Genomic DNA, 27,432 nt, shown 5'->3' with positions numbered 1-27,432 from the left:
AAGCTATTCTTGAATTAATTATTAAACACATTATTTCAATACAGGTTATTCCCATACATTTATTTAAAGACTCAGGAACTTAATGGCTTTTGAGCATATCTACACAATCCCACCTTGGTTTGTGATTTACTGTGGAGTTGGTTGGTAAGAGAAGTTTTATTTGAATTTATATTTTTTGTTATCACTGTTTTTCATTGTCTGTAGGTAAGAAGGGATAGCTTGTTAACAAGATTTATTTTTACTCATATTTTTTGTTTTATCTTTAATTTCATTGTTGGTTGTTAGAAAGGGATAGAATGGGCGTGCCTTCGTTGAAGGCTGGGCGTCGAGCTAGCACCTCGGCACCTGTAAAAAATCTACTGCCAATCATTAGCAGACCGGAGTTCCGCTGTGGCGACCCCTAACCGGGAACAGCCGAAAGAAGAAGAAGGAAATGTATTTTTAAATACAGAAACAATGATTACTATAGATGTGAACTGTTACACTTCAGTTCCATATGATACAAATTTAGTGCATTTAAAATCATATTTAAGTAAGGAATTGTTACTCTGAAAGCGACTTCAGTTTTATTTGATTTGAGAAATTCTCATATTTCCTACTCATGATTTTTTTTAAACACCTTTATTTTTGTATGTATTTGAGTGATTTAAAATGAATGTTTTTTACATGCTCCATTTATGTTGCAAAACAGAGTGAAACCTCTTGAGCAAGTATTTATGTCCCATTGGACATTACTATTGCTGAAACAGTTTTCTTACATTAGTGTATTAAGAGGTTCTCCTGTTCGATCCTTGGCTGGGGTGCCTTCTGTGCAGAGTCTGCATGTCCTCCCTGTGGTCGCATGGGTTTCCTCCAGGTGCTCCGGTTTCCTCCAACATCCCAAAGACTTGCTGTAGGTGGATTGGACACTCTAAATTGGCCCTAGGTGGGAGTGCATGTGAGTGAGTGTGCGCGTGTGTGTGCGTGTATGTGTGCCTTCTGTGGAAGGTTGGGCGCCAGGCTGGCAACTCAACACCGTAAAATTTCATTGCCAATCATGAGCGGACAGGTGATCCGCTGTGGCGACCCCTAACCGGGAAAAGCCGAAAGAAGAAGTTGTTGTTGGAAAGGGATATGTTTTAGACAGGCAAGCTCTAGCCACCCCAAGGGGCCTAGACAGCTATAAATTCACAAAGACTGCAGACAAGAAAATCCTGAGCAGATCTTTACAGTTAAAAAGACGTGCGACTGCGAGAAATAGTGACATAAAAGAATTACAACTTTTGTCTGGCTTACACAACTTGTACGGTCAGAACAACTTTATTGCACTTTAGTACTTAGTTGTATATTGCTTGTGTGATTTTTTTTGTCATGGAAGTTGATTTAAGTTCTCTTTTAATTCCGTGGTTAATGTTTTCATTATTCCTTTCTTTTACAAAATTTTATTTGTTTGAAGCTGAATAAGTATGCAATTAATAATTTACAAATGCACAAATATCTTGTACAGTGTAATAAATGCTATGCATATTTAAAGGTAGCAGCTGATAACACTGATGATCTGTGTTCCTCGTGTCAAAAGTTGGATGATTTGCTTACCACTGTTAGAAGTAAATCTAGAGTTGTTGTTGATGATTGCACTTGTGCAATTGGCATAGCTTGGAAAACTTTCATATATTAATGACTGGACTGGTAAAATAAGTAATGTTATGCAAAGAACAAATAGAACACATTTAGGAAATGATGCATCTATTTGTCTGCAAAGATCATTCAACACCTATGAAATAAGACAATGCCCCTGACAACCAACTCTGGAATACTGGATGCAAGTATTCAGCAAACAGGATCCGGTTTGTTTAGAAGGAAAGAAGAGGTTCACAAAATAAGAAGGAAAAAGAATACAGTGGATATAAAAAGTGTACACACCCTGTTAAAATGCCAGGTTTTGTGATATAAAAAATGAGATCACAATAAATAATTTCAAAACATTTCCCACTTTTAATGTGACATATAACCTGTACAATTCAACTGAAAAACAAATCTGTTAAGGGAAAAAATAAAAAAGTACAATAAGCTGGTTGCATAAGTGTGCACACCCTTAAACTAATACTTTGTTGAAGTACAGAATTGAACATGGAAGGATTGAAGAACATTACTGTTAGAAATAAAGAAGAGAAAATCAGATGCTGACTACATGGCTCAACCTGTAGATTTACAATACGAGCTAGATGAGAATTTAATACACAATAAAAACAGTGGGATTAATAAAACTAATGGTGATGAAGATCTAGCCTTCGTAACAACTGACAGAGCAGACATTATTGTATTAGAAGCTGAAGATTCTTCAGAGTTGGCCAGCAAAGATATTCTTGTAACTGGAGATTCAGTTATTAGAGGAATTAGAAGTTATATACTTACCATAACGTTCCATCTGAGTAGGTGTATTCATTTGTCTGCAACCTGTGGGTATGGATCCGATATCGGATCCGAACCGGCATGGTTATCCAGCTATGGATCCGAGCTCCTAGCTCCTCCCCTCACCCATAATGCCCTGCTCTCCCTACATGACCTCAGATCGAGTTTTCCCTGTATCAAATACCCTAATAAAGGGTAACACATTCTATGTAGGAAACTGACAAGGCCAGGGGGATAGGAGGGCGGGATGGTTGCAGACAAATGAATACACCTACTCAGATGGAACGTTATGGTAAGTACATAACTTCTAAATCTGAAGTAGGAGATTAATTTGTCAGCAACCTGTGGGACAGAGTCCCCAGCTACCTGAATCTTGGGCGGCCGTCATGGAAGGATATTCCGGAGCACCGCGGAGCCAAAGGATGCTCTACCTCTAAACGTGATATCCAGCTTGTAATGAGAAATAAAGGTATGAGATGAAGCCCAAGTGGCCGCTGAACAAATATCATCCAGAGGTATCCTAGCCTTAAAGGCTGCTGAGGTAGAAACAGACCGGGTTGAATGAGCATGAACTCCGTCCGGTGCGGGCCTCCCAGAAGCTTGGTAAGCTAACAGAATACACTGGGAAATCCATCGTGACAAGGAGACTTTTGAAATTGGTTTACCCAGATTGAATTTGGCAAAGGAAATGAACAACTGATCGGATTGCCTGTGACCAGCTGTCCTGTTAAGATAAAAACGAAGCTGCCTGTGGACATCCAATGAATGCAGCTTGTATTCGCCTTTGTTCTGATAATGAGGAAAGAAAACGGGGAGGTTGATGGACTGATTAATGTTTGCTTCTGAAGCTACCTTAGGAAGAAAAGAGGGATTGATCCTGAGGTACACACGGTCCGGATAGAAGATCAAGTAAGGCGGCTTTATGGAAAGGGCTTGAAGTTCCGAAACTCTTTTGGCTGAAGTAATGGCTACTAAAAATGCAGTCTTAAGAGATAAGAATTTTAAATCTACAGTGGCCGCAGGCTCGAAGGGGGGAGCGGTCAAGGCCTGAAGAACCAATGAAAGATCTCATGGTGGAACCGCCTGTTTGACAGGGGGTCTAAGCAGAAAGGTGCCTTTTAGGAAGATTTTACATAACTTGGCAGACATAAGAGGTCCATAGTCATGACCAACATGATAATGAGAAATGGCCGCTAGCTGAACTTTGACCGTGGAACTACTGGCGCAATCATTAAAAAGAGTGGTAAGGAAATCTAGGACCACGGGAAGAGGTACCGTGAAGGGATCTAGACCTTGCCGTTCCGCCCAGATGGAGAATCGCTTCCATTTACTGCGGTAAGTTTTTCTGGTAGAGGGTTTATGCGCCGCTACCAGGATAGCCTTAACGGGAGATGAAATACCGGGAGTCCTAATTAGGACTGGAACTGGAGCAGCCAAGCAGTTAGCTTCAGGTTGTCCAGGTTCAGAGATGGTAGGTTCGATGGGTGTGTTATCAGATCCGGGATGGGATCTAGAATCCAAGGTGGATTCACTGAGTGAGACCTTAGGTAAGGGAACCAGATCTGCTGAGGCCAGAATGGGGCTATGAGAATCATTCTGCACCCCAACCGAGAGGCTTTCTGAAGAACCTGGAGCATCAGAGGTAGAGGGGGGTATGCGTACAGAAGACCGGGGGGCCAAGCATGCACCAGAGCATCCCTCGGGGAATCCCCTGGTGGAGGGATTAGAGCGAAAAAACTGTCGCACTTTGTGTTTAAGGGGGAAGCAAAGAGATCGCAACAAGGAGTTCCCCACCGTGCGAAGATACGTTTCGCTACTTGAGCATTGAGAGACCACTCGTACGAGGAGAGAATGGTGCGACTGAGTTTGTCCGCAAGGATGTTGGACCGACCCGGAATATGCGTTGCGATGAGAAAGCGGTTGGTGGAGATCACCCATTTCCACACTCTCATGGCTTCCCGACATAAAGGGTAAGACCTGGTTCCCCCCTGTTTGTTGATGTACCAGACCACTGACATGTTGTCTGATTGAATCGCAATTGTTCCCAGGGGAAGAAAGGCCTGCAGTGCTTGCAACGCCAAGAGCACGGCCCTCATCTCCAGAACATTGATATGCAGGGAGGTCTCTGAGTTGTTCCACGTGCCTTGGACTGTCCGTCCCGCAAAATGCCCCCCACCCGAGGCAGGATGTGTCCATGGTCACTGTGGTGAGGGGGGAGATGAACAAAAGGGGCGGCCTCCTAGGAGATCCTCTGAATGGAGCCACCACAAAAGAGACCGCTTGCAAGCCTTGCTGATTGCAACGGGATGATGCAGGGGAAGAGAAAGGTAAGACCATTGTACTTGAAGTGTCCACTGAAGTACCCGCATGTTCAAGCGGGTGAGCGGGAGAAGAGAAATCGCTGCCGCCATGGACCCTAGTGCCCTCAGGACCAATTCCGCTGGAACTGAGCTGGAGTGAAGGATGGCCCGCACCTGGAGTCGAAGATTCCGAATTCTGTCGGCAGTGAGGAAGGCTCTTAACTTCCTTGTGTCTAACCTGGCACCTATGAAATCTATCAGCTGAGTAGGGGCCAGGTTGGACTTTGCTACGTTTATTGTGATACCTAGCCAGGGAGCTAGCTGAAGAAAGGAGTCCCTTGCCAAGGATAGTAGATGCCTTGTTGGGGCAGTGAGAAGCCAGTCATCCAGGTACGGAAAGACCTGCACCCCCTGAAGCCTCAGGTGGGCCGCAACCACTGCTAGTACTTTGGTGAACACCCTGGGGGCTGTGGTGAGACCAAAGGGAAGGACCCTGAACTGGTAGTGACTGGCTCCCAGCTGGAAGCGAAGAAACCTCCTGGACCGTCTGTCCATTAGTATGTGGTAGTACGCATCCTTGAGGTCTATGGAGCACATCCAGTGATTCTCTCCCAGAAGGGGGAGGATAGATTGTAAAGTGACCATCCGGAACTTTTCCTTGGGAACTGCCAGGTTTAATAGGGACAGATCTAAAATGGGTCTTAGGTCCCCCGTCTTTTTTGGCACTAAAAAGAACCTGGAGTAGAACCCTGATCCGATCTGGTCTGGGGGGACGGGCTGGATGGCTCTTTTCTTCAGCAGATAGCCAATTTCTGCTGAAGCGGCCTCCCTCTGATCGGGTGGAACGTCGGGGAGGGATTTTGGTTTCGGGACGCGAAGAAAGGGGATTTTGTATCCTCTGGATATGATACGGAGGACCCAGCGGTCTGTTGTTATGGACTCCCATGCCACTAGGTGCTCCGAAAAACGTCCCCTGATTGCCTCCAGAGTAGAACAGTCAGGCAATCCCTCAGGGTTGCTGCGCGGGCCACTCAGAGAAAGGTTCTCTGGACCCGAAATTCCTGGGAGCCCCTCTGCCCCTGGGGCGGCGTCCGCCCTGTCCTCCTCTGCCACGGAAGGACTGGTTGTCTGGAGCGGGTTGGGATTGCTGCGACTTCCGGAACCACATCTTCTTCTGGCCCTTTTGGTTCCTAGAGTAGGACCTCTGGGGCACAGAGAAGCGGACTCCGATGGCAGACAGCGTCTTCCCGTCCTTCTCGCTCTGGACCAAGGTGTCGCGAACCGTCTTGCCAAAAAGGGCAGAACCATCAAAGGGGGCGTTCGCGAAGGACGCCTTGAAGGGCTCCATGAAATCGCAATGGCGGTGCCAGGCCTGATGTCTCGTGACTAGGCCTACTCCTGCAGCTCTAGCGGCTCCCTCAGTAGCGTGGGAAAGCAACCGCATAGAGGTATTTGTAACGGACCGAGGAGTAGCCATATGGGTGGAGTGCAACATTTTGTCCTCCTCCGACATGGACTCTGGGGGGGGATGCAGCGTATTCTTTAATAAGATCGCGCTGCATCCTAATAACATGTGCCAGATAGTTGAGCGCCCTCACTGAGAAGGTCGCTGAACTAAACATTCGCTTCCCCAAGCGGTCCATCATCCGAGAATCCTTGCTCGGAGGATGGACTGAGGGACTCTTCTGGGCGAGTTCCCTCTTGGTGGCTGCTGCCGTCAACATGGCATCTACCGGAGGACCCTTACTCCAGTGGGCACGGTCAGCAGGGGGGCTGAGAATCCTGTCTGGCCTTTTGGGAATTGGCTCCACGGTGTCCGGTTCCTTCCACGCCCTGGTGGTAATGAGGTCCACCAGGGGGTCGGCAGGAGGGGACACCCAAGAGGTAGACGGGCCCACTTCGAATGCCTCCAAGAACACGGACTCGTCCGAAGACTTTGGGGCAGACCACCCACCTCTTATACAAAGCATTTCCATGATGTCTCCAAAGGAGACATCCTCGGGGGGTGATCTTGGGGAGCCTTCCCCTTCCTCCAAGTCAGTGTCTTCAGTTAAAGACTCGGGAGAGTCTATGTGCCTCCTTTTACACATGTGCTTGCGAGGTGCCTCCTCGGGGGGCTGTCCGAGGAACCTTCGCAAGCAGTGTCTAGTTCCACAGGAACTGCTTGGGGCATCGAAACGGGCTGTCCCAGTGGCCGGGTGATGGAAGCCTGACCCAGAGCAGATGGAGTGCGGGACGGAGCCGAAGCAAGTGCCGGGGGTCCGGATGCCCTCAACAGAGCCCTCTCCACTACATCAAAAGCCGAAGGGGAGCCGGCCTCGACCAAAGGATCCGACAGTCGGCTCCCCCTCGGATCCGAGGAGTGGATCGGAGCCGGCGCCAAGCCTCTCGGATCCGAGGGGCCAGTGCGCTCCGACACAGACGGCGCCGAAGGCACACCGAGTCCCTCGGATCCGAAACTCGGGCCAAGGCTCCGAGAGGTCGGATCCGACACACTCGAGGGCAGGGTCGGATCCGAAGTAGCCAGTACTATCGGAGCCGACCCACCCCAAGCTCCAAAGCTGCCCGGCTCCGAGCGCTCCGAAGGAGCTATGGGCTTGAAAAAGGGGGTCGAGCTCTCCCCCCCGGGGGGGGGGGGGAGGCAGGAGCACTCCCATCTGCATCTGGGCCTGGATGAACCTTCGCATCATCCGGTCCAGATCAGCATCTGAAAGACTATAAGTAGACCTCGAAGAGGCTACCGAGGTAGGCCTTGAGTACCGCCTCGATAGCCTCAAAGGAGGTCGGGTCTCCTCCTCCTCAGGTCCCGGTGAAAAGGTCAGGGACCGGAGCCGAGGAGTAGGAGAACCAGTAGCTAGAGAGGCCGGAGGAGAAGCCCACTTAGCCGGCGGGGCCGAGACGGAGGTCTCGGCCCGCCGCTTGTGGTGCTTCTCTCTCCGGTCCTTCTTCCTAGCTTCCCTGTCCTCCGAACCCGTAGAGGGAGGTTGAGTCCCAGGAGGAGGAGTGGGAGCAGGTAGAGCAGGTACCGCAGGAGCGGTAACTACCAGCAGGCGGAGGCCGAAGCCGAGTCCGGGGGCAAAAGTCCCGCCAAGACCAGCTTCGACCTCCGCTCCTTCAATGCCCTGGGGTTGAACCCTGCACAGATTGAACATCCAGATGTGAGGTGTTCAACCCCAAGGCATCGAACGCACCGAGTGTGGCCATCAGCAGGGAACAGCTTATGGCCACACTCGGAGCATTTCGAGAAAATCGCCTTTGGGGCTTCTGACTTTTTTTTTTTTTTTTTTTAACAGAAAAAAAAATATAAACTAACAAGTTAACCAAAGTTAACTACTCAGACCCACTACAGGCCCCAAAGACCACGCACACACAACTACGCTACCAGCGAGGGAAGGGAATTGCACAAAAATGTTAGTAAATTAACCAAAAACAGTTTAAAAGTATGGGAAACCTAAAACTTTCACACAACTATACTATTTAAAGATCGAAAAAACCCTTAGAAAATAACAAATTTCCACTTAGCTGTAGGAGCTCAAAGATCAAGCTGTCACCATAAACACGGCAAACTAGATCTGAGGTCATGTAGGGAGAGCAGGGCATTATGGGTGAGGGGAGGAGCTAGGAGCTCGGATCCATAGCTGGATAACCATGCCGGTTCGGATCCGATATCGGATCCATACCCACAGGTTGCTGACAAATGAATCTCCTACTTCAGATCTGATACTTATATTTGCAGAGAAGATAATAAACATCAAACTGTGTTACGCATGCCAGGAGCAAAAACAGAAGATGTGAGACCAGCCTTGGAACACCTTACTGTAAGGAAGTATGGATCCATTTTTATTCATGTCTGTACAAATGATGTCATCTGCAAGGATTCTCTGACTGTTAGTAGGGAACTGACAGCCCTCTTAGATAGTATAGCTTGTACTGGTGTTAGGACATATTTTTCACAAATCACCTAAGAAATTATAGTCAGGTCACTGTGAATGAAAAGATTTTTTAGGTAAATACCTACATGGAAAAAATGTCCTGTTTTAAAAAATGGAAATGTGTACAGCATCCAAGCCTAGTTTTTGGCACACGTGTTCAGACAGGATGGTGTGCATTTGTCAAGATCAGGGAAGAGAATTTTTGCAGCAGATATTTTGCAATATTTGACAAACACTAGGCAGGATTTTTGCCAGGTTGAAAATTTATCAGTTCACAGATAGCAACATTGATGCATCTCTGATGGTTGTTAATGCTAGGAGCATTAATAATAAAGTTTTTTTATTGGAAAATGTGTTACGTTCCTGCAAGATTGATGTTTTGTTTGTGAAACATGGTTAAAAAACAATGACTGGAAACCATTTCTGTCAGAGTATAAATGTTTTTACTGTAATAGACATTCTAACAAAAAATCAGGTGGAGGTGTTATGATAGGGATTAAAGATAGTTACAAGACTTGTGATTATTACATGTTCAATGATAACACCAATACTATAGCCTGTGTAACTGTGACAATAAAGACAACCCTGGAACATGTAACAATTGTTGGAGTGTATAGACCACCAAAGTCAAGTGTGGATGACCTACAGGAATTCATACATTTCTTGCATGAAACACAGGAGGGAATAATAATATTAGCTGGGGACTTAAATGTACCAGAAACAGAATGGAATAATATTGATTCAATAACATTTGCAAGGAAATTATTCACAACGTATATTCAGGAACAAAGTGCATCAGATTGTAAAAAAAAAAAACTACCAGGGGACAGAACATACTAGACATTTTGTGTTCTTAAAGAAATTACTGTTACTGCAGGTCAAGTTTTACCACGGTTGATGTGCAGTAATCATGGGGTTATAAAGGTTAATTTGTTTCTAGATAATTCTGCCAAACTGAAATCTAAACCACAGAAGGTTAATTACGGACTACATGGACGCAAAAGAGTCACTATGTAAAACTAACTGGAGAGAGGTGTTCAGTGGAAAAACTGCAGATGGAATGTGGAAAGTTTTGAAAGAGAAATTGTTGGAGTGTAAAAAAATCAAAAAAATGTTTAACATCAGGATCTAGACATATAACATCAGGGGATATATTTCCATGGGAACAAGATATTTGATTAAGGTGAGAGAGAAAAAATATAAGAAATAGAAGAGAGGCCAAACTATAACTTTGAAAACTGAAATAAACAAGCTGGACAAACAGATTAAGCATAGCGTGAGACAAGATCATGAAAGATTTGAAAAAAATGTATATAAAGATACTGAGCATAATAGGAATCCTTTTTACAGATACATAAGATGGGGAAGGAGTAAAGACACACAAATTGATAAACTGTGTGCAGATTCTAAAATTTATTCTCAGACACAACAGATTATAGATATATTTACAAGATCTTATGCAAAACAGTTTGGCTCCACAAAAGGGGTGATAAATTGTCCTAGCGACATTCAGGTACTCCCAGATACTGGAATCAAATTAGATTTTATTGAAAAAGAACTGAGCAAACTGGATCCAAACAAAGCACAGGGAGGAGACGGAATTAGTAACAATGACCTGAGAACACTTCAGCAAGAACTTACTTACATTACCATTATATCTATTATTCACTATGTCATATAAATATGTGGAGATTCCTCAAGATTGGAGACATGTGCTAATTAAACCTATCTTTAAGGGAAAGGGGAGTAGGACAAACCCAGAGTCATATAGACCCTTAAGTCTACTTTCAAGTTGTGGAAAAATAATGGAGAAGGTAATATTGGATAAGTTACTGTCAGAACTGGATAGGTTGAGACTTAAAATCATATATCAGCATGCATATGTTGAAAACAGATCTATTACCACCTGTAACATGATGTTCTATAACAATATGATAACAGCTATGAATGAAAAAGTGTGCTTTGATGCAATTCATATAGATTTAACTTCAGCATTTGACAGGGTCATACACAAAACACTGATCAATAAATTAGTACAACTAGGTATTGATGTACTCTTGACAGGATAGATAGCTGCATGGCTTACAAATAGGACATGGCAAGTATCATACAGCAACTGGACAGGTGAAAATCCTTGGTTACAGTCAGGGTGTCCCTCAGGTCTCTATCCTAGGCCGTTACTTGTTCAGATTGTATCTTTCAAACCTAACTTTTTCATCTGAGGTGTTCTACAGTCTATAAGCAGATGACCTGAGACTGGGTAAACTGATTACATGCGTTACAGATAAGACACGTCTGCAAAATAACTTGAATAAGTTGACCATTTGGGCACAGGAGAATAATGTGCTGATAAATGCATCAAAAAATAAACATATGAGATTTGGGAGACATAAATTGAAAGGTGAATATTTAATACAGCACACAGTGATTGAAACTGTGGACTCATTTAAGGACCTGGGTATATGGGTAGATTCAGCTACGGGTTTTTCTAATCATATCAACCAATTAGTTAATGATAGTTATAGAACTATTATAGATTAACAAAATAAAACGGAAGAAGGAAAAGTTGTCACTACACTGTATAGGAAAACTGTCTGGAAAAATGCGTTGCTAGCACCAGACAGTATGCATCCAGCCTACACCTTTCGAGGTATAGTAACAAGCCAATTCATTAGAGTGTCCAGACTTTGTCAAAACAAGGATGATCTTTTTAAGGAAGCCAACAACATGGAGCTCCTTTTTAGAGATAGGGGATATGACATGAATATGGTGAGAAGAGTGAGGCAAGAAATTATTGGAGACATGGAGTATGCTACTAATGTAGAACCACCTATTTCAAGTGGGTACAGGATGAAAGTCACTTCTGATTCCATTGTCCATGGAAATAGGTTAAGTTATGTTATCAAATATACCAATGAAGTGGAGAGTGTTAGGAGGGTAATCAGGAAGAATTGGAACGTTCTTACAGCAAATAAGGAGATTAGAGATATAGTAGGTCCTATACCTAAATTTTGCTATAGGAATAGCAACAATCTCAAAAAGCAACTCTGTAATGATCAATATGTTACTAATGTAAGGAAATCCACCAGTTTAGCATTGGGAGCCTTAGTAAGTAAAGGAACGTACCCTTGCTCACATTGTCCCAGATGTAATAGTTTAAGCAGGATACAGGTCTATCAACATCCTAGCATGAATTTTGTTTTTAGACCCAAATATTATGCTGACTGCAACACCAAAAATGTGATATATCTGGCTACCTGTTCCCTTTGTACAGTATTCTACGTGGGTCTAACTAAGAGAAGGCTGAGGGACCGTATCTATGACCATCTTTATGAGATCCGGAAACAGGAGGAGACGAATGCACTAGCTAGGCATGTTAAGGAGTATCCTTCTCACTCTTTCATGTTTAGAGTCTTAGATATAATTTTTCCAACTTTGAGAGGGGGTAATGTGGAACAGAGATTGGCCAAAGCTGAACTGCACTGGATCCTGAAATTAGCGGCACATCTTCCACCAGGGTTAAACAGTTCCATTTCTTTAAAACCCGTGCTGATTGAACGTAGATAAAGTTTGCGATTCATTTTAAGGCTGTGATTCTAAACAGCCTACACATCATACACTAACTATAATGACATCATCTAGTATACACTAGGTTCTATCCGTTGCTCTATAGTGTGCATATACATGTTTTCTTATACTGTTTATCTAGGTATGCTCCATAAGCATTTAATGATCAAGGTATGTTGCCCTATTGAAATTCAGCCTTGTATTACTCTATCTCGTACTACTTTATGACTCACTAGGTTTTATATTAGGTTTTAAACTTTACATCAACATATATGTCCATTTATGTATTTATGTATAACTCCACACTAAGAACTACTGGTGCTCATGGCATCCTTTATATAGAATGTATATAGATTGAGCATATGGATGTATTAATACAGGCACAATTTATAAATTGACACAGTAACTTTGAGTTAATATAATTTTTGTGGTACATGATTATGCCATGTGAATCTAAATACTTTACTCGCATGACTATATCCGAGTTTGGTATCTATTGATTTCTTAGAACATGTGTATAGACTATTCTCTTTGATAATAACTATGTGAGGGTCGTGATGAATACCTAGCATATATGTATGTGTATAGAGTCATGAAGCAACATCTTTTAAACAACATATTATGTTCTTATTATAGATTGCAGTTAAGAATTGTTATTCTGAGTGTTGCCTAATTGTTACGCCTCACATTTTGAACTATATACGCGTTTGATTTTCAATGAAGGTTTATTTCATGTGCTAAGATCCTGGGCAATGAGACCTGAATGATTGTCATATATATATTTTGTTGCTGTTAGCGTACTGTTTTAAATCATGGTGAACTTATGAAACTACATATTCTTACTCTAATAATTACCCAAACATGAAATCTATTTGGCAAACTTATGAATTTAAATATTTCTGCTTCAACAATTATTTTTCAGCATGAAATCTGTTGGGCAATGAAATTGTTTCATATTATATCGCCTGACAATAACTGTAGAAGAGCTACGATATATATCTCTAGTATATAAGTATATATGCCTATTTTGCCATGAAGCTTTGCCCTTTAAACGTATTCAGTTTCATTTACAATAGTTTAGGTATTAGGAGCTGTTATCGGCTTCCTGAATACCACTAAGATTGCTCAGCTTTGTATATTAAATTGTATAAAGCTTTTGGTGTTCAATGAACGTTTCTCTTTTTATAGGCTAAGGGCTTGGCATTAGGACCTGGGGGATTACTTCTCACTGCCGGAGGTACTCCTTCAAGAGCACTGAAAGCATGTGATACCATCAGCGAATGAAGTAAGGTTCACCCCGTAGGTGATGATGTCATTGTGTTGATGCTTCAGTACGGAGTTTACCCCGTTGATGAAATTGTGAATTAAGAGTCCGTTTCCTTACCGAACTCTTAGTGATTAAGGTACAGCTTCTAGATGGATGTTTATACTTTAGGAAATAGGCATATGGAGTTAGTGATGGATCTCATCGTAAAAGCTTTATGTAAGTAACTAGTGCAAAATGTTTGTGAGCATCACACGCCCTAGAGTTAGCGTTTTTATTAGTGATTTTATTTAATACTTGCATTATTGAAGTTTTTATATTTATGCATTATCAGAATCTTGCAAGTTTGATGTTCTCTAATGAATGTTTTTAGAAATGTCTTGGAATGTCATGCAACGTAAGTTTGGCATTGAATGGCAAAGGAAGTGTATTGACCTTAATGTAACTTATTTCGAGTTCATTATGATTGTCAATCTAGTTAGGCGATAATGGGTAGTTAGCTTAATGAGCCCGCCAAAATGTAGGGTACTTATTTGCTTCTGAATTGTTTTATGTTATTGTATCTGATGAAGCATAGTCTAACTATGCAAAAGCGCTCATCTTACGTTCCAAATAAATGATTTTTTACATTTTCATGGTGGATATTATTGGACTTAACTGTGATTATCCTCGGATTTGTATACAGAAGTGATTTGTTCGTGGTGACTGTTCTCATTCTTTTGGCATTCAACTATTATAGATTGTATAAAAAGATTTATAAAGTTTAGGAAATCAAAAATGATGAAGTAATTGTTTGTTAGTTACATTAGACCCAAACGTGAGTATGGAATAACAATATGGAAACCCTATAAGAAAACTAGCATGAGTAAACTAGAAAGACTACTGCAGAAATTTACCAAGAGCATCCATGGATGCGAAAATTTAAGTTATTATGAAAGGCAAAAATATCTGAACTTGTACAGTGTCTCTTACAGATACCTAAGAGGAGATCTTATTCAGATATATAGGGCATTTAGGGACCACTACCCCTGGGTTTGTTTAGGGTTACCAAAAAGTGCTAGAGAATCAGACAACCTATGCATAAGATTATATAGGAATGAGAAGTGTACTAATTGGTTCTCTGACAGTGTAGCTCATGCATGGAACAGACTACCAAATTACATTAAAGCAACTACTAGTTTAGATATTTTAACAGCAGTCTGGACACTTATTATGGAAACAAGTGTTTTTGGTATGCTGGCAAGCTAGAAGGGCATTAATGCCCATGCTTGAAATATCTCTATGTATGTATATTTTGATTTGAAAACTTACTGTATAATGAATACTGATAGGCCATTTCTCTTGGTTTAACAATAATAAATAGTAAAGCATCGTTGAGTAATTAATATATGTTAAGTGTCTTTAATTAAAAGGAAGAGCAGTGAGATACTTGTACTATCAGGAAATGCCATTCTGTTTTGATTTTCTGGTTTTGTGATACCAATCTGTTGCTAAAAGAATGAAAGCCAAACGGCATTTGTAGTTGACTATAATGATGATTTGCAACACAATATCTGGTTTTACTTCAGATTGAATCACAAAATGCATTAACCCTGCCCCCATCCACATACATAAAATACAAAGAAAAAAAAAAGAACTTAAAAAACTATTATAAAAGGCATGACAGATTAACAGCAGAGCTGCACTTTCTAGTGGTATTACTAGCAGAACAATTTTTAACTCCCAGTGTTGGATGTATGACTTAAGTAAATGGGTTATTTTACAACAGATAAATGAGTACTTACTTTTTCATGTTCCGGATACAAAACATAATGCAAATGTAGTCATCACAAGCACTTTCGTTTTGATTTTGAGTTCAAGTAGTTAAGTAGCAAAATAATGTCTCCAGTACAATGACCATCTACACTGAAGCAATTAAAGCATATTATTTACTAACACCATGTACTCATACCTCTCACCGTCTTTTGTTTAAGAATTCCATACCAAGCCAACAATAATATGGACAACGGCACAAATACGGAGTACCTTTTAAAATTACTCTGTTTCACCTTTGTGTTTATGTGTGCCAATCAAAATGAAATGGGCAGTAGGATTTACAGCTGTGGACTGACAACTGCTGATAAGGTAATGGGTAGTGACACTGAACAAGCAGATTTGCCCACACTAATCATACATTGTTTTTGTGTGTGTGTGTGGGTGTGGCGTAAAAGAACTATGGAGCAAATCTGTACTGACACTTGCTTCCTGTCCTGCTGGGGGGGGGGGTCACTTGTGTAGGTACAGTGGACTGGCTCCAATAGGTACAGATGGGAGTCCTGAGCTGACATTCAACAATTGTTTTTGTCTGCCAAAGTTATTACAGTAGTACTTAGCAGAGATGTGGGAAAAGCCTCAGAGTTGACTGGTATGATGTGTGGGTGTGGGTAGCTGTGTGTTTGTGGGGGAATGCAGGTGTGCCTTTGTAAGTATGGTGTGAATGTTACACATTGTGAAACGAAGAGATTAAGAGTAAAATTGCGATCAGTGTAGGTCTAGTGATTTCATTATTGCTTGTTTGAGACATATACATTGCACTGTGTTTGTCAGTATATTTTTTGAGTGTCTGTTTGGAATATATCACTGCTACACCTGCTAGTACTGTTTCAATACATGTGTGTCATGAAGTATGTACATGCCTGTCTGATTTCGGGTCATTGCAATGGAGAACAGATGAGCAGGAGCGTTGGATTGCTTATCAGCATACCCCACAACTGTCACTAATTTTGGCTTATACTTTTGCTCTAAAATACTACAATCAATAAAGCTTTTTGAAAAAGGTTTTCTATTCGCATGAACAAATAATGACATTCACTGCAATTAAAGACTTTTTTTAGTCTTCAGAAAATTAATGCTAATTCATGTAGTCTTATCTTGTGAGCTTACTAAATCTGTAGTATTGCTACTTTAAAAAGTATCTGATTTGGAATCTTTCTCCATGAGTCTGCTGCTTTGAGGATGAGAGATATGCTACAAGTATACAACTAAGACAAACTACATAACCCTATAGTAACAGAAATTACTGGGTCACATCAGAGGCTTGGAAGGTCATCGTTAAAAAGAAATAAGAAGTTATGTACCTACCATAACGTTCCATGTTAGTTGTCTTCTCTCGCCTTCTTTCTTGCTGGATGGGTTCGGAGCCGATCCTCGGCTCCGACTCGGCACTTGCTAAGCTCGAGAGCTAATTTTACCAGCTCGAGGCAACCCTATATCCCATGATGCAAGGCGGAGACTACCCAGATCTCATTTGGTAGCTAAGGAAATTATGGAATATATTCTTCCAACTGGAAAGGAGGAAGAAAAAGTAACAATACTAAAAATGACAATCATAATCATCATAATCCTCTGAAAGGGATCAACCTAATCTAGTGACACTAGAAGCTGATTAGCTAGAAAAAGGATAAAGCCTCTTAAGATAAGAGGCATAATCTTCTCGGTCTGACCAGGCTAGGGGGATGGAGAGCGGGACGCAAGAAAGAAGGCGAGAGAAGACAACTAACATGGAACGTTATGGTAGGTACATAACTTCTTAATGTTAAGTTGTCAATCTCGCCTTCATTCTTGCTGGATGGGACCGCGTCCCTAGCACCTCTATCCTGGGTGGCTCAATGGAACAGACTCTTGAGAACGGTGGAACCAAAATTCGCTCCGTCTCTGAAGGCCAAGTCTAATTTGTAATGTGAAACAAAGGTATAAGGAGAGGCCCATGTGGCTGCTGCACAAATAGTGTCTATTGGAAGTCTAGCCTGAAAAGCTGTAGATGTAGCTAGAGCTCTGGTAGAATGGGCTTTTAGCCTAGAAATCAACTCTCTGCCTCTGAGCTGATAAATGTAAGTAATCACAGAAGACAGCCATCTAGATAAAGTCACCTTGGAAACTGGAAGGCCTTTCCTGTTCTCTGCATAGGATAGAAACAGTTGATCAGATTTCCTAAAATGTTTAGTTTTGTCTAGATAATATCTGAGTTGGCGGTGAACATCAAGACGATGTAATTTTTGTTCCGCTCTATTAGAATAATTTGGGAAAAAACTGGAAGATCAATGGATTGATTTAAGTTCATCTGCGATGCCACTTTAGGTAAGAAAGACGGATTAGTCCTTAGAGATTCCCTGTCTTTGTGGAAGATTAAGTAAGGAGGACGAATGCAGAGAGCATGAAGCTCAGATACTCTCCTGGCAGAAGTAATGGCGACTAGAAAGAGCGTCTTCCAAGAAAGAAATTTCAATGAACAGGCAGCTGCAGGTTCAAAAGGGGGGAGAATCAAGGATGTTAAAATTAAATTTAGATCCCACTGTGGTGGGGGGTCTCTAATCGGAGGTTTAAGTAAAAAGATACCTCGAAGGAATGCCTTGCAAAGTTTATGTGACATAATGTTGTGGTCCAGAAAGCCTATATGAAAATTCAAAATGGCTGCCAGCTGAACTTTTACTGTGGAGGAAGAGGATCCTGAATGAAAAATCTCAGCTAGAAAGTCCAAGACCGAATGAATCGGAGCAGTATAGGGGTCTATATTCCTAGCTTTTGCCCAGAAGGAGAAACCTTGCCATTTACTAGTGTAAATCCTTCTGGTAGAAGATTTAAGGGAAGCTACTATGATATCCCGGACGGGATTAGAAATCATAGGAAGCCTGGCTAAGGATGGAAGTGGAGCAACCAAGCAGTGAGGTTGGGAGAAGGTATGGATTGGTGCAGCTGCCCCAACTGGTGGGTCAGAAGATCTGGAACCGGGTCCAGATGCCATGGCTGTACCAAGAGATAACGATGTAGGAACGGAAACCATATCGAAAGGCATAAAGAAGTCCCCGGGGCCAATCTTGAGTTAGAGCGCCTCTGGGGGGATGGCCTGGAAGGGGGAAGACAGAGAAGAAGGCTGGGCATTTGCTGTTTTGAGGTGTAGCAAAAAGGTCGCAGCAAGGAAGGCCCCACTCCTGAAAAATCTCTTCCGTCACTGATTGTTTGAGAGACCACTCGTGAGGCATGAGAATAGCTCTGCTCAACCTGTCCGCTATGATGTTGGATTTCCCGGGGATATGCGTTGCTATCAGAAACCGCTGAGAAGAGATTGCCCACTGCCAAAGTCTGAGAGCCTCTCGACACAGTGGATAGGACTTGGTTCCGCCCTGTTTGTTGATATACCACACTACGGACATATTGTCCGTTTGGACTGCAATAGTTCCCAGGGGAAGAAAGTCGTTGAGGGCTTGCAACGTTAAAAGCACTGCTCTCATCTCTAGGACATTTATGTGCAGATGGTATTCGAAAGGTTGCCAAGTGCCATGGATCATCCTTGCCCTGATAATGCCCCCCCACCCGATCAGGGAGGCGTCCGATGTAACCGTGGCGACCGGGGCAGGAGGAACAAAGGGTCTGCCCTGATGGACTTGAGGGGACGATATCCACCAGGTCAGATGCCTTTTGCAAGTTGGAGTTATTATGATCCTGTGATGCATGGGAAGTTGTTGAAAGGACCATTGGGCGAATAGCATCCATTGTAGAAGATGCATGTAAAAGCGGGCAAAGGGAAGAAGTGTTATGGCGGCTGCCATAAGACCCAATACTTTCAGAACAAATCTGGCCTGAATTTTGTTGCTGAGAAGAATCACCTGGACGTGACTTTGAATGTCCAAGATCCTTTGGTCTGTTAACTTTACTGAAAGTTGTACGGTGTGCAATTTTGCGCCTATAAAAGTAATAGATTGACAAGGCAGATTTTTCGAAATTTATAGAAATCCCTAGCCCTCTGCAAATGTGAATGGTGTAATCTCTGGCTTGGAGAAGTTGATGCCTGGTGGTGGCAGTGAGGAGCCAGTCGTCTAGATATGGTAACACCTGGAATCCTTGACGTCTCAGGTGAGCCGTAACTGCTGCCATACATTTGGTGAACACTCTAGGGGTTGTAGTGAGTCCAAAGGGCAGGGCCCTGAATTGGAAGTGACTGGTCCCCAGCCAAAAGCGGAGAAATTTTCTGGAGTGCCTGTGAATTTTTATGTGATAGTACGCATCCTGAAGATCTACTGAGCACATCCAATTGTCCTTGCCCAGAAAGGGTAGAATGGACTGAAGCATGACCATCCAGGAATCTTGTTTTCTTTACAAACTTGTTTAGTTTGCTCAGATCTAATATTGGTCTCCAGTCCCCTGTCTTTTTTGGTACTAAAAAGAACCTTGAGTAGATTCCGGATCCTATTTGGTCTGCTGGGACTGGCTGGATGGCTCTTTTTGCTAGCAGTTTTGATATTTCTGGTACTGCTAGTTCCCTTAGACCGGGTGGAACGTCTGGAAGGGTTCCCTTTTGCTGAATTGTGGTTTGAATAAAGGGAATTTTGTAACCCTCGGATATAATCGACTGTACCCATTTGTCTTGAGAAAGGGAAAGCCAGGCTATTGGGTACAGCAATAATCTTCCCCAGACTGCCTCCGAAGGCGGACAATCGGGCAACATCTCAGGGATGCTGGAAGGGTTTTGTCAGAAAGAGGCTCTCTGCTGCCCTGATTCTGCAGACCCCCTCTGCCCCTAGGGCGGCATCTGTTGTTGTTACCCCCTCTGCCTCTGGGGGTAAACTGACCTCGTGCGTCAGGCGTGACTCCTTGAGATTTGCGGAACCACATTTTCCCTCCCTTCTGACCTTTTGGGTAAGGTCTTGAAGGGGTGGAGAAATAGACTCCCACGGCAGAAAGAGTCTTGCCATCTTGTTCGCATCTAGTCAAAGTGTCTTTCACTTGAGGTCTGAACAAGGTTGAACCATCAAAAGGGGAGTTTGTGAAGGACGCCTTGAAGGGGTCTGCAAAATTACAAAGCCGCATCCAGGACTGACTCCTTAAAGCCACTCCTGTGCCTGCGGCCCTACACGCTCCATCGGCTGCATAAGAAATGAGCCGCATGGAGGAGTTAACAATGGAGTTTAGGATTCCTAGCTGTGAGCTAATCTTATCCTGAGACCCAGCAGCTGACGGATCCTGTAAAACTTCTCCCAACTCTTTAAGAACATCCCTTTGAAGGCGGGTGAAGTGACACAAGTAGTTCAGCGATCGCATGACAAAGGTCGCTGAAGAAAAAAATCCACTTGCCGTACCTGTCCATAGTCCTAGAATCCTTGTTAGGAGGATGGACAGGTACTGAAGGATCAGCTAGTTCCTTCTTGGTGGCTGCAGCCACCACCATGGCATCAACCGGGACACCTTTTGTCAAATATTGCCTATCAGGTGGGGCCGTAATGAATTTAGAAGGCCTCCTAGGAATAGGTTCCACCGAATCCGGGGCCATCCACGCCTTCCGAGCCACTATGTCCATAAGAGGGTCAAAAGGCGGAGACACCCAGGAGGTGGAGGGTCGAGATCTGAACGCCTCCAGGTATACTGACTCGTCCTCAGAAGGATTAAGGGAGGGCCAGTTCCCCCTCTGTTTAAGGAGTTCAATGATGTCTGAGAAAGAGACATCCTTAGAGGAGGACCTTGGGGATCCCTCCAACTCATCCTAGTCAGTATCAGATGTAATAGACTTGGGGGAGTCTAGATGTTTCCTCTTACATGTCCTCTTACGCGGAGGTTCACCTGACGGATCAGGAGAAGCCTCGGAAGAGGAAGATATTCCCACTGGGGAAACCTGAGGCATTGGATCTCTGGGTCCGGGAGCAAGAGAGTGGGAAGAGAAGTCAGCAGGCACTGTAGTGGGAGGAGCTGATGGAACTGACCGTTGACTAAGCCCAGGGGCTAGTACACTCCTCATCACCTCAAAGGCTCCCCATCAGAGAGACCAGAAGGTTCCCGCTCCGAAGAGATAGGAACTCCAGGCCTCACCAAGAGGGAAGGCTCCGAGGCAGATGTCGGGGCTGAGCTCACCAACGCCGAAGCTCCGAGAGGGAGAACGGGGTTGGACAAGGGTCCGATGCCACTCGCCCCCTCGGAGCCGATGAGAGAGACCAGATGCCCAGATCCCTCCAACGAAGGCCTCAAGGAGGAAATCGGAGCGGAGGACGACGGAGCCGAAAGGGGTGGTATCGGCTCCGAAGCTACAACAGTCACGGCTCCAAGGAGCTCTGGCTCCGAGCTCTGTAAGAGAGTCGAAGGAGGAATGTTAGGTGGATGTGAAATAGCTACCGTCTGTTGAAATGGGCTGTGGAGCATTTGGGCCAATGCCTGAGACTTTAATAGTCTACTCACCACTCTCTCAAGGTCGTGATCAGACAGCCTGGACGACCGAGAAGAACGGCTCAGATGGCTCCGCTCCGAGAGCAGGGGTGATCTCGGAGCCGAACGTATCGATTCCAATGAGGGGGATCAAGATCTCTTTTTAGAGATAGGTGGAGCCGAAGGAGCTGAGGATACGTCGGCTCCAGCCGGAGCCGACACTGAGTGTCCAGATCTGGCAGTATCGGTGCCGGATGGAGCTGATACTGTGACTTCTAAAATGGAAGGATCAGCTCCGGCCGGAGCCGATCTCGACACTGAAGAAGCAGAACCAGTAGCCGACAGCTTGGGACTTGCAGCCGAAGGCTTGACAGGTTTCGAGGGCTTCCCTGGAGCCGACTTAGTCGGGAAGCTCTCAGGCTTTAATAAGCCCCTCAATATTAATTTATTTCTGCGCTCCTGCAGGACTCTTGGGCTGAAGGCATGACAGATAGCACAAGAGTCCTGCAGGTGCAGAGGTCCCAGGCAGTAAACACAAGAAGTGTGACCGTCTGTCAGAGACATCTTCTGACAGCACGAGTCACACTTCTTGAAGCCTGGGACCTTTGTGTCCTTCGACATAACTGTGTCGAGGAAACACAAGTAACAAGAAAAACACAGACACACACACAAATAATACCCAATCCAATAATCTAAACTAAACAGGGATACACACACTCAAACACACACAAAATCCCTGACAGGAAAAATCTAGGAAAGGGGAAGGCCTAAGGCCTAACCTAGGGAAGGGGATAAATAACCCGAAAAAAAGGGAACACTAACGGGAATAGGGTTAAAATAAACGTTAAGGTTCACAAAACAACTAAGGTTATGAAAATTAAAAGGGGTGAGACAAAGTCTTATTATGAAGAAACTTACCTAGAGCTGGTAAAAGAGGCACCTCATAAGCGAAGCGGCAAACGAGATCTGGGTAGTCTCCGCCTTGCATCATGGTATATAGGGTTGCCTCGAGCTGGTAAAATTAGCTCTCGAGCTTAGCAAGTGCCGAGTCGGAGCCGAGGATCGGCACCGAACCCATCCAGCAAGAATGAAGGCAAGATTGACAACTTAACATCCAAGAACAGTTTCATTGTTATGTAAAGCTTCGCATTAAACACCATAGTTCAGGTTATAGTATAATAGAATAACTATGCAAAGGGGGCCACAGTGGTGCAGCGGTTAGCATTGTCGCCTCACAGCAAGAGGTTCTCCCGTTCGATTCTTGGCTGGAGAGCCTTCTGTGTGGAGTCTGCATGTCCTCCCCATGGTCGAGTGACGTCTAAAGACATGCAGGTAGGTGCGTGCGTGAATGGGTGTGCCTTCTTTGAAGGTTGGGTGTCGGGCTGGCAACTCGGCACTGTAAAAATCCACTGCCAATCATTAGCGGACCGGAGTTTTGTTGTGGCAACCCCTAACCAGGAAAAGCCAAAAGACTTTTCGAATAACTATGCAAAGAATACCACGCAAACAGCCAGAATAGCAATCAAATTTAATATTTTACTGTGCACATATTAAGAAACAGATAGACTGGCCTAAACTCTGAATTGATGTGTGCTTTTTTTAGAAATAATTTCTGGGAAATGCTATTTAGAAGTGAAGAGACATGTGAGTAAATAGTTTTAGTGGCTATGATTTCTTTGATGTCTACTGTCATGCAAAGTTGACTAATTAGTTGAATCAAGCCAAGCTGGATATGTGAGACTCTAGCCCACTGATGGAGAGGAGACCCAGAAGGAGTAACTTGGTCAGGAACTGAAACTTGCAAAACTGCTCCTTGTAAAAAGTCTTTATCTCAGTAATTTGTTGACACTTTTGCAAGCTTCTTTCTGAGAATGTGTAGTACATCAGTAGGAACAACATTTGTAAAACTCAGTGTAGACTAATCAATGACACATGAGCAGCAGACTCTCAAACTTGGCAGTTTTTTTTTCAGGTGTTCCATTCTAAGTGAATGGAAGTCTAGTCTGACAACAAATGGTAGGGCTACTTTTCACAATATGTACATTATGGAAAAGATTTAGCTTTCCAAAGGAACTGCAATGTCTGCCCCCATGAGGACAAACAAGGATAAAAAATATATAATTACGAATGAGCAATTATTTTGCTCTAGGCAGCTTTGGGAGATGCAGTAAATCATGACAAGATAAAAAATGTTTTTTCATCATTTGTCCATAGTGGTCCCTTTACAGTCACTAAATCTCAAGGCAAGAACAGTCTACTGACAGTAGTGACCTTGAGTGAAAAATTCGTCAGGTGGAAATTATTTCACAATTATCCAGCAAATGGGTGAAGAAAGCTGAAGACAGCTGATTTGATAAATTATTTTATATAATAGAGCATCATGGTGCTTTTCTACAAGGCAGCTTCTTGTAAAATACTGCAGTTTAGTGTGCACTGTACCAAATGCCCTGTGATGAATTTAGTTACTGTAGGCCCTATGGTTTCATGAGTTAAAATCCAAAAAATGAGAAAGTAGAAGTCACAATCCGGGAATTAAAATAAAAAAGCTGCAGCAAACTAAAATCTGAGCAACACATTAAAAGTTTAGATGAAAATAATTTGTCAGTTAATGTTAAGTTGCTGCATGCATATTAAACAGTTTAGTGCAATAATTAAAAAACACTATTATTAATGTTACCACACTGTTTAGAAAGACTCTGTAAGCAACTGTACTGTACAAACTAAGAGTCAAATGGAATCTAAGCCTAGTTAATGTACATATTCACATTCTGAAATGTGCATTTCTGCAAACCTGTGCAAAATCTAGTAACAAATACACAAAATGGAGTAAAAATACTCAGAACAGTAAAAAAAAAAAAAAAAACATATTTGACACACATAGTCTGAAAGGAAAAGTGGTGCAACTTCTCCTAAAATTTTAGTAAACACTAGTCAACACTGCAGGAAGTACTCACCACCTCTTCCTCCAGGGCCCCCTGGGAACAAAGGTGACAGCCTTGGTGGGCCTTCCATTAGAGTTGGAGGAGAAAGAAATGCTCTAGTTTCTGAAGAAGGACGACTTAAAACAGCTGTTCTGTAAGGAGAGCATTCTGAGAACAAAAACAATATAGTACAATTGTGACCTCAGCGTAATTTTTAATACAGACTTTACCACACTTCAGCTTTAAAAATAGAGCACCTACAATTCAAAAAGTACAGTTGTGTACACTTACCATAAATGTAGATGCTCGAGTGTATTCACTGTTGCAGTCATGACATTTAGGTTATCCTGCCAGGGGTAGCCCTCAGTCCACCTGAATACCAGAGGCTTAGTACTTCTGTGTCAGTTGCTGTCGCTCCAGGACTGACGTCAGGTCATCAGTGGTATAAAATCAGGCAGCCGACGCTATTACATCAGTTTTTCTTGCCCCAACTATCAGGAGCCCCCAAATAGGGAGCTAGGTTATGGTGGAAGAACACCACCAGTAGAAAGTAAATACCAAAAATTCCCTGTAAGGAGAGAGGAAGAGATCGAGAGAGAGACACAAGGGGGATGGGGGGGGGGGGGGGACCAGGACTGCAACAGTGAATACACTTGAACATCTACAGTTATGGTAAGTGTACACAACTGTACTATGTTCTTCGTGTTTCACTGTTGCAGCCATCACATTTGGGTTGATTCCCAAAGTTGAAGAAAAGGGTGGAGGCAGTCAAGAAGATTGAGGGCTGGTAAGGATGCCCTGCAAGACTGCGGTGGCAAAGCCTGCCCCGGATTTGGAGTAGATAGGCAGGTGGTAATGCTTGGTGAGGGCATGAACAGAAGTCCATGTTGCAGCCTCCAGATGTCCCTGGTGGGGACCCCTCTGAGAAAAGCTGCAGAGGTGGAGGTTGCCCTGGTGGAATGTGTCCTGACCCCCCTTAAGGGGTGGTTTCTGGTGCTGTTTGTAGCAGAAATGGATGCAGTGTGCTATCCATTTGGAGATTGTTTGTTTGGATATGGCCTTGCTGCTCCTGCTGCGAAGCTGACTAGCAATTGGTCAGTTTTTCTAAAAGATTTAGTCCTATCCAGATAGAATGTGAGCTGTCTGTGCACATCTAGAGAGTGCAGAATCCTTTTCTCCCTTGTTTTGTGGGATAGGGAAAAAGGTGGTCAAATGAATGGATTGGTTGAGAGCCACACTGGACACCACTTTAAGCATGAAGGATGGGTTTGTCCTGAGGGAAACCCTGTCAGGATGGAAAATGATGAAGGGCTCTACAGCCATGAGTACTTGTAGCTCTGAAACTCTTCTAGCTGAAGTGATGGCCATAAGCAAGGCTTTTTTTCCAAGAGAGGAATTTTAAGTCTATTGAAGCTGCAGGTTCAAGGGGGGGTAGGGTGAGCTTTTCCAACACAAAGTTAAGGTCCCAAGCTGGGGTAGGAGCTCTTCTGGCTGGCCTTAAGTTGTTAGCACCTCGAACTGTTTAATGAGAGGGTGTGAGAAGAGAGGTGGTTCTGTGTTGTAATGAGCAGAGGTGGCAGAGGCTTGAATTTTAGTAGAAGAGAAGGATAGATCTCTGTGCAGTAGGTCTGCTAGGTAATCCAGGATGAGAGGTAGGGAGAGAGCTGTGCTGCTTCAGCTCCCTTAGCTTGGATCCAGGTGCAAAGCCTTTTCCACTTGTCAGCATAGGTTTTTCTGGTGCTGGGGCACCTGGTCTCACGTATAACATCTAGGACTTATTTGCTTAGATTGGCAGCTTGAGGAGAGGTCAGGGAATAAGTCAGGCTGCCAGGTTGTGGGTCTGCAATTGGGGATGCATGCATTCTCCATTCTTCTGGGTCAGGAATGTTGGCATCTGAGGTAGGTGCCATGGTGGCATGGTTGACAGGCTGCGCAACAGTGGGTATCAATGTTGGCATGGCCAGTCTGGGGCAATCAGGATTGCCCTCGGTTTTTCCTCTCTTATTTTAAGCAGTACCCTTGAAATGAGTGGTAGAGGGGGACATGCATAGACTGAAAGGTTTACCCACTGGACGGATAGAGCATCCACTTTCCAGGCCTTGCTGTGAGACTCCCTGGTGCAGAATTTGTTGAGCTGATGATTGGAGTGGGTGGCAAAGAGATCCACCTTTGGGGTGCTTCATTTCTGGGTTACAAGGGTGAAGGTTCTGTGGGCTAGCTTATACTTGTGTGGGTCTAGCAGGTTTCTGCTTAAGTTGTCTGCTAGAGAGTTTAGGGAGCCTGGCAGGAATTGTGCTAGCAGGTGTAATTGCATGGCTGTGGCCATGTGCCAAAGGGTCATGACGAGCCTGCAGAGAGGATAAGAGTAAGTCCCTCCCTGCTTGTTGATATACCACATCACCACAGTGATGTGGTAGATTAACAAGCAGTGAGTCCCTCCCTGCTTGTTGATATACCACATCACTATGGTGTTGTCTGTTATCAGTAGAGGCCCTGGGAAGAGTAGGGGTCTGAAAGCTGTCAGGGCATGCTGAACAGCTACCATCTCTTTCTGGTTGTTGTGCAGATGTATTTGATTTGGGTTCCAATCGACCTGAATGCACCTGTCGTCCAGGTGTGCACCCCAAGCATAGGCTGATGCATCTGTGGTGAGGGTCTGGGTGGTGTGGGGTTGTGAGAAGGGAAGTCCCCTGTTGTGGTTGCATGCTGCTGCCCACCAAAGAAAATCTTTCCTTAGACAAGGTATCATTGGAATGACAGTTTCCAGCTCTTGAGAGTGTTGACACCAAAGGCTTTTTAGGTACCACTGTAGTTTCCTCATATGCAGTCTGGCATATGGAATGAGTAGAATGCAGGAGGCCATGAACCCTAGAGCTTGCAGGATTTTCCTT

At 43.7% G+C, this 27,432-nt stretch overlaps 1 protein-coding gene across 1 annotated transcript in view; it reads right to left on the bottom strand.

Annotated features, from left to right (window-relative positions):
- The window catches only part of LOC122804407 (melanoma inhibitory activity protein 2-like), a 1,673,436-nt gene that overhangs the window by 437,066 nt on the left and 1,208,938 nt on the right, over positions 1-27,432 (bottom strand). The window contains exon 17 of the mRNA XM_044074238.1: positions 24,575-24,709. Coding sequence (XP_043930173.1) covers positions 24,575-24,709 — 135 coding nt within the window. The remainder of the gene's footprint in view (positions 1-24,574; positions 24,710-27,432) is intronic.

Source organism: Protopterus annectens, chromosome 6.part0, assembly GCF_019279795.1.
Source record: "Protopterus annectens isolate FY-2018-M chromosome 6.part0, PAN1.0, whole genome shotgun sequence".
NCBI lineage: Eukaryota > Metazoa > Chordata > Ceratodontiformes > Protopteridae > Protopterus > Protopterus annectens.
This window is presented reverse-complemented; position numbering and strand designations above follow the sequence as displayed.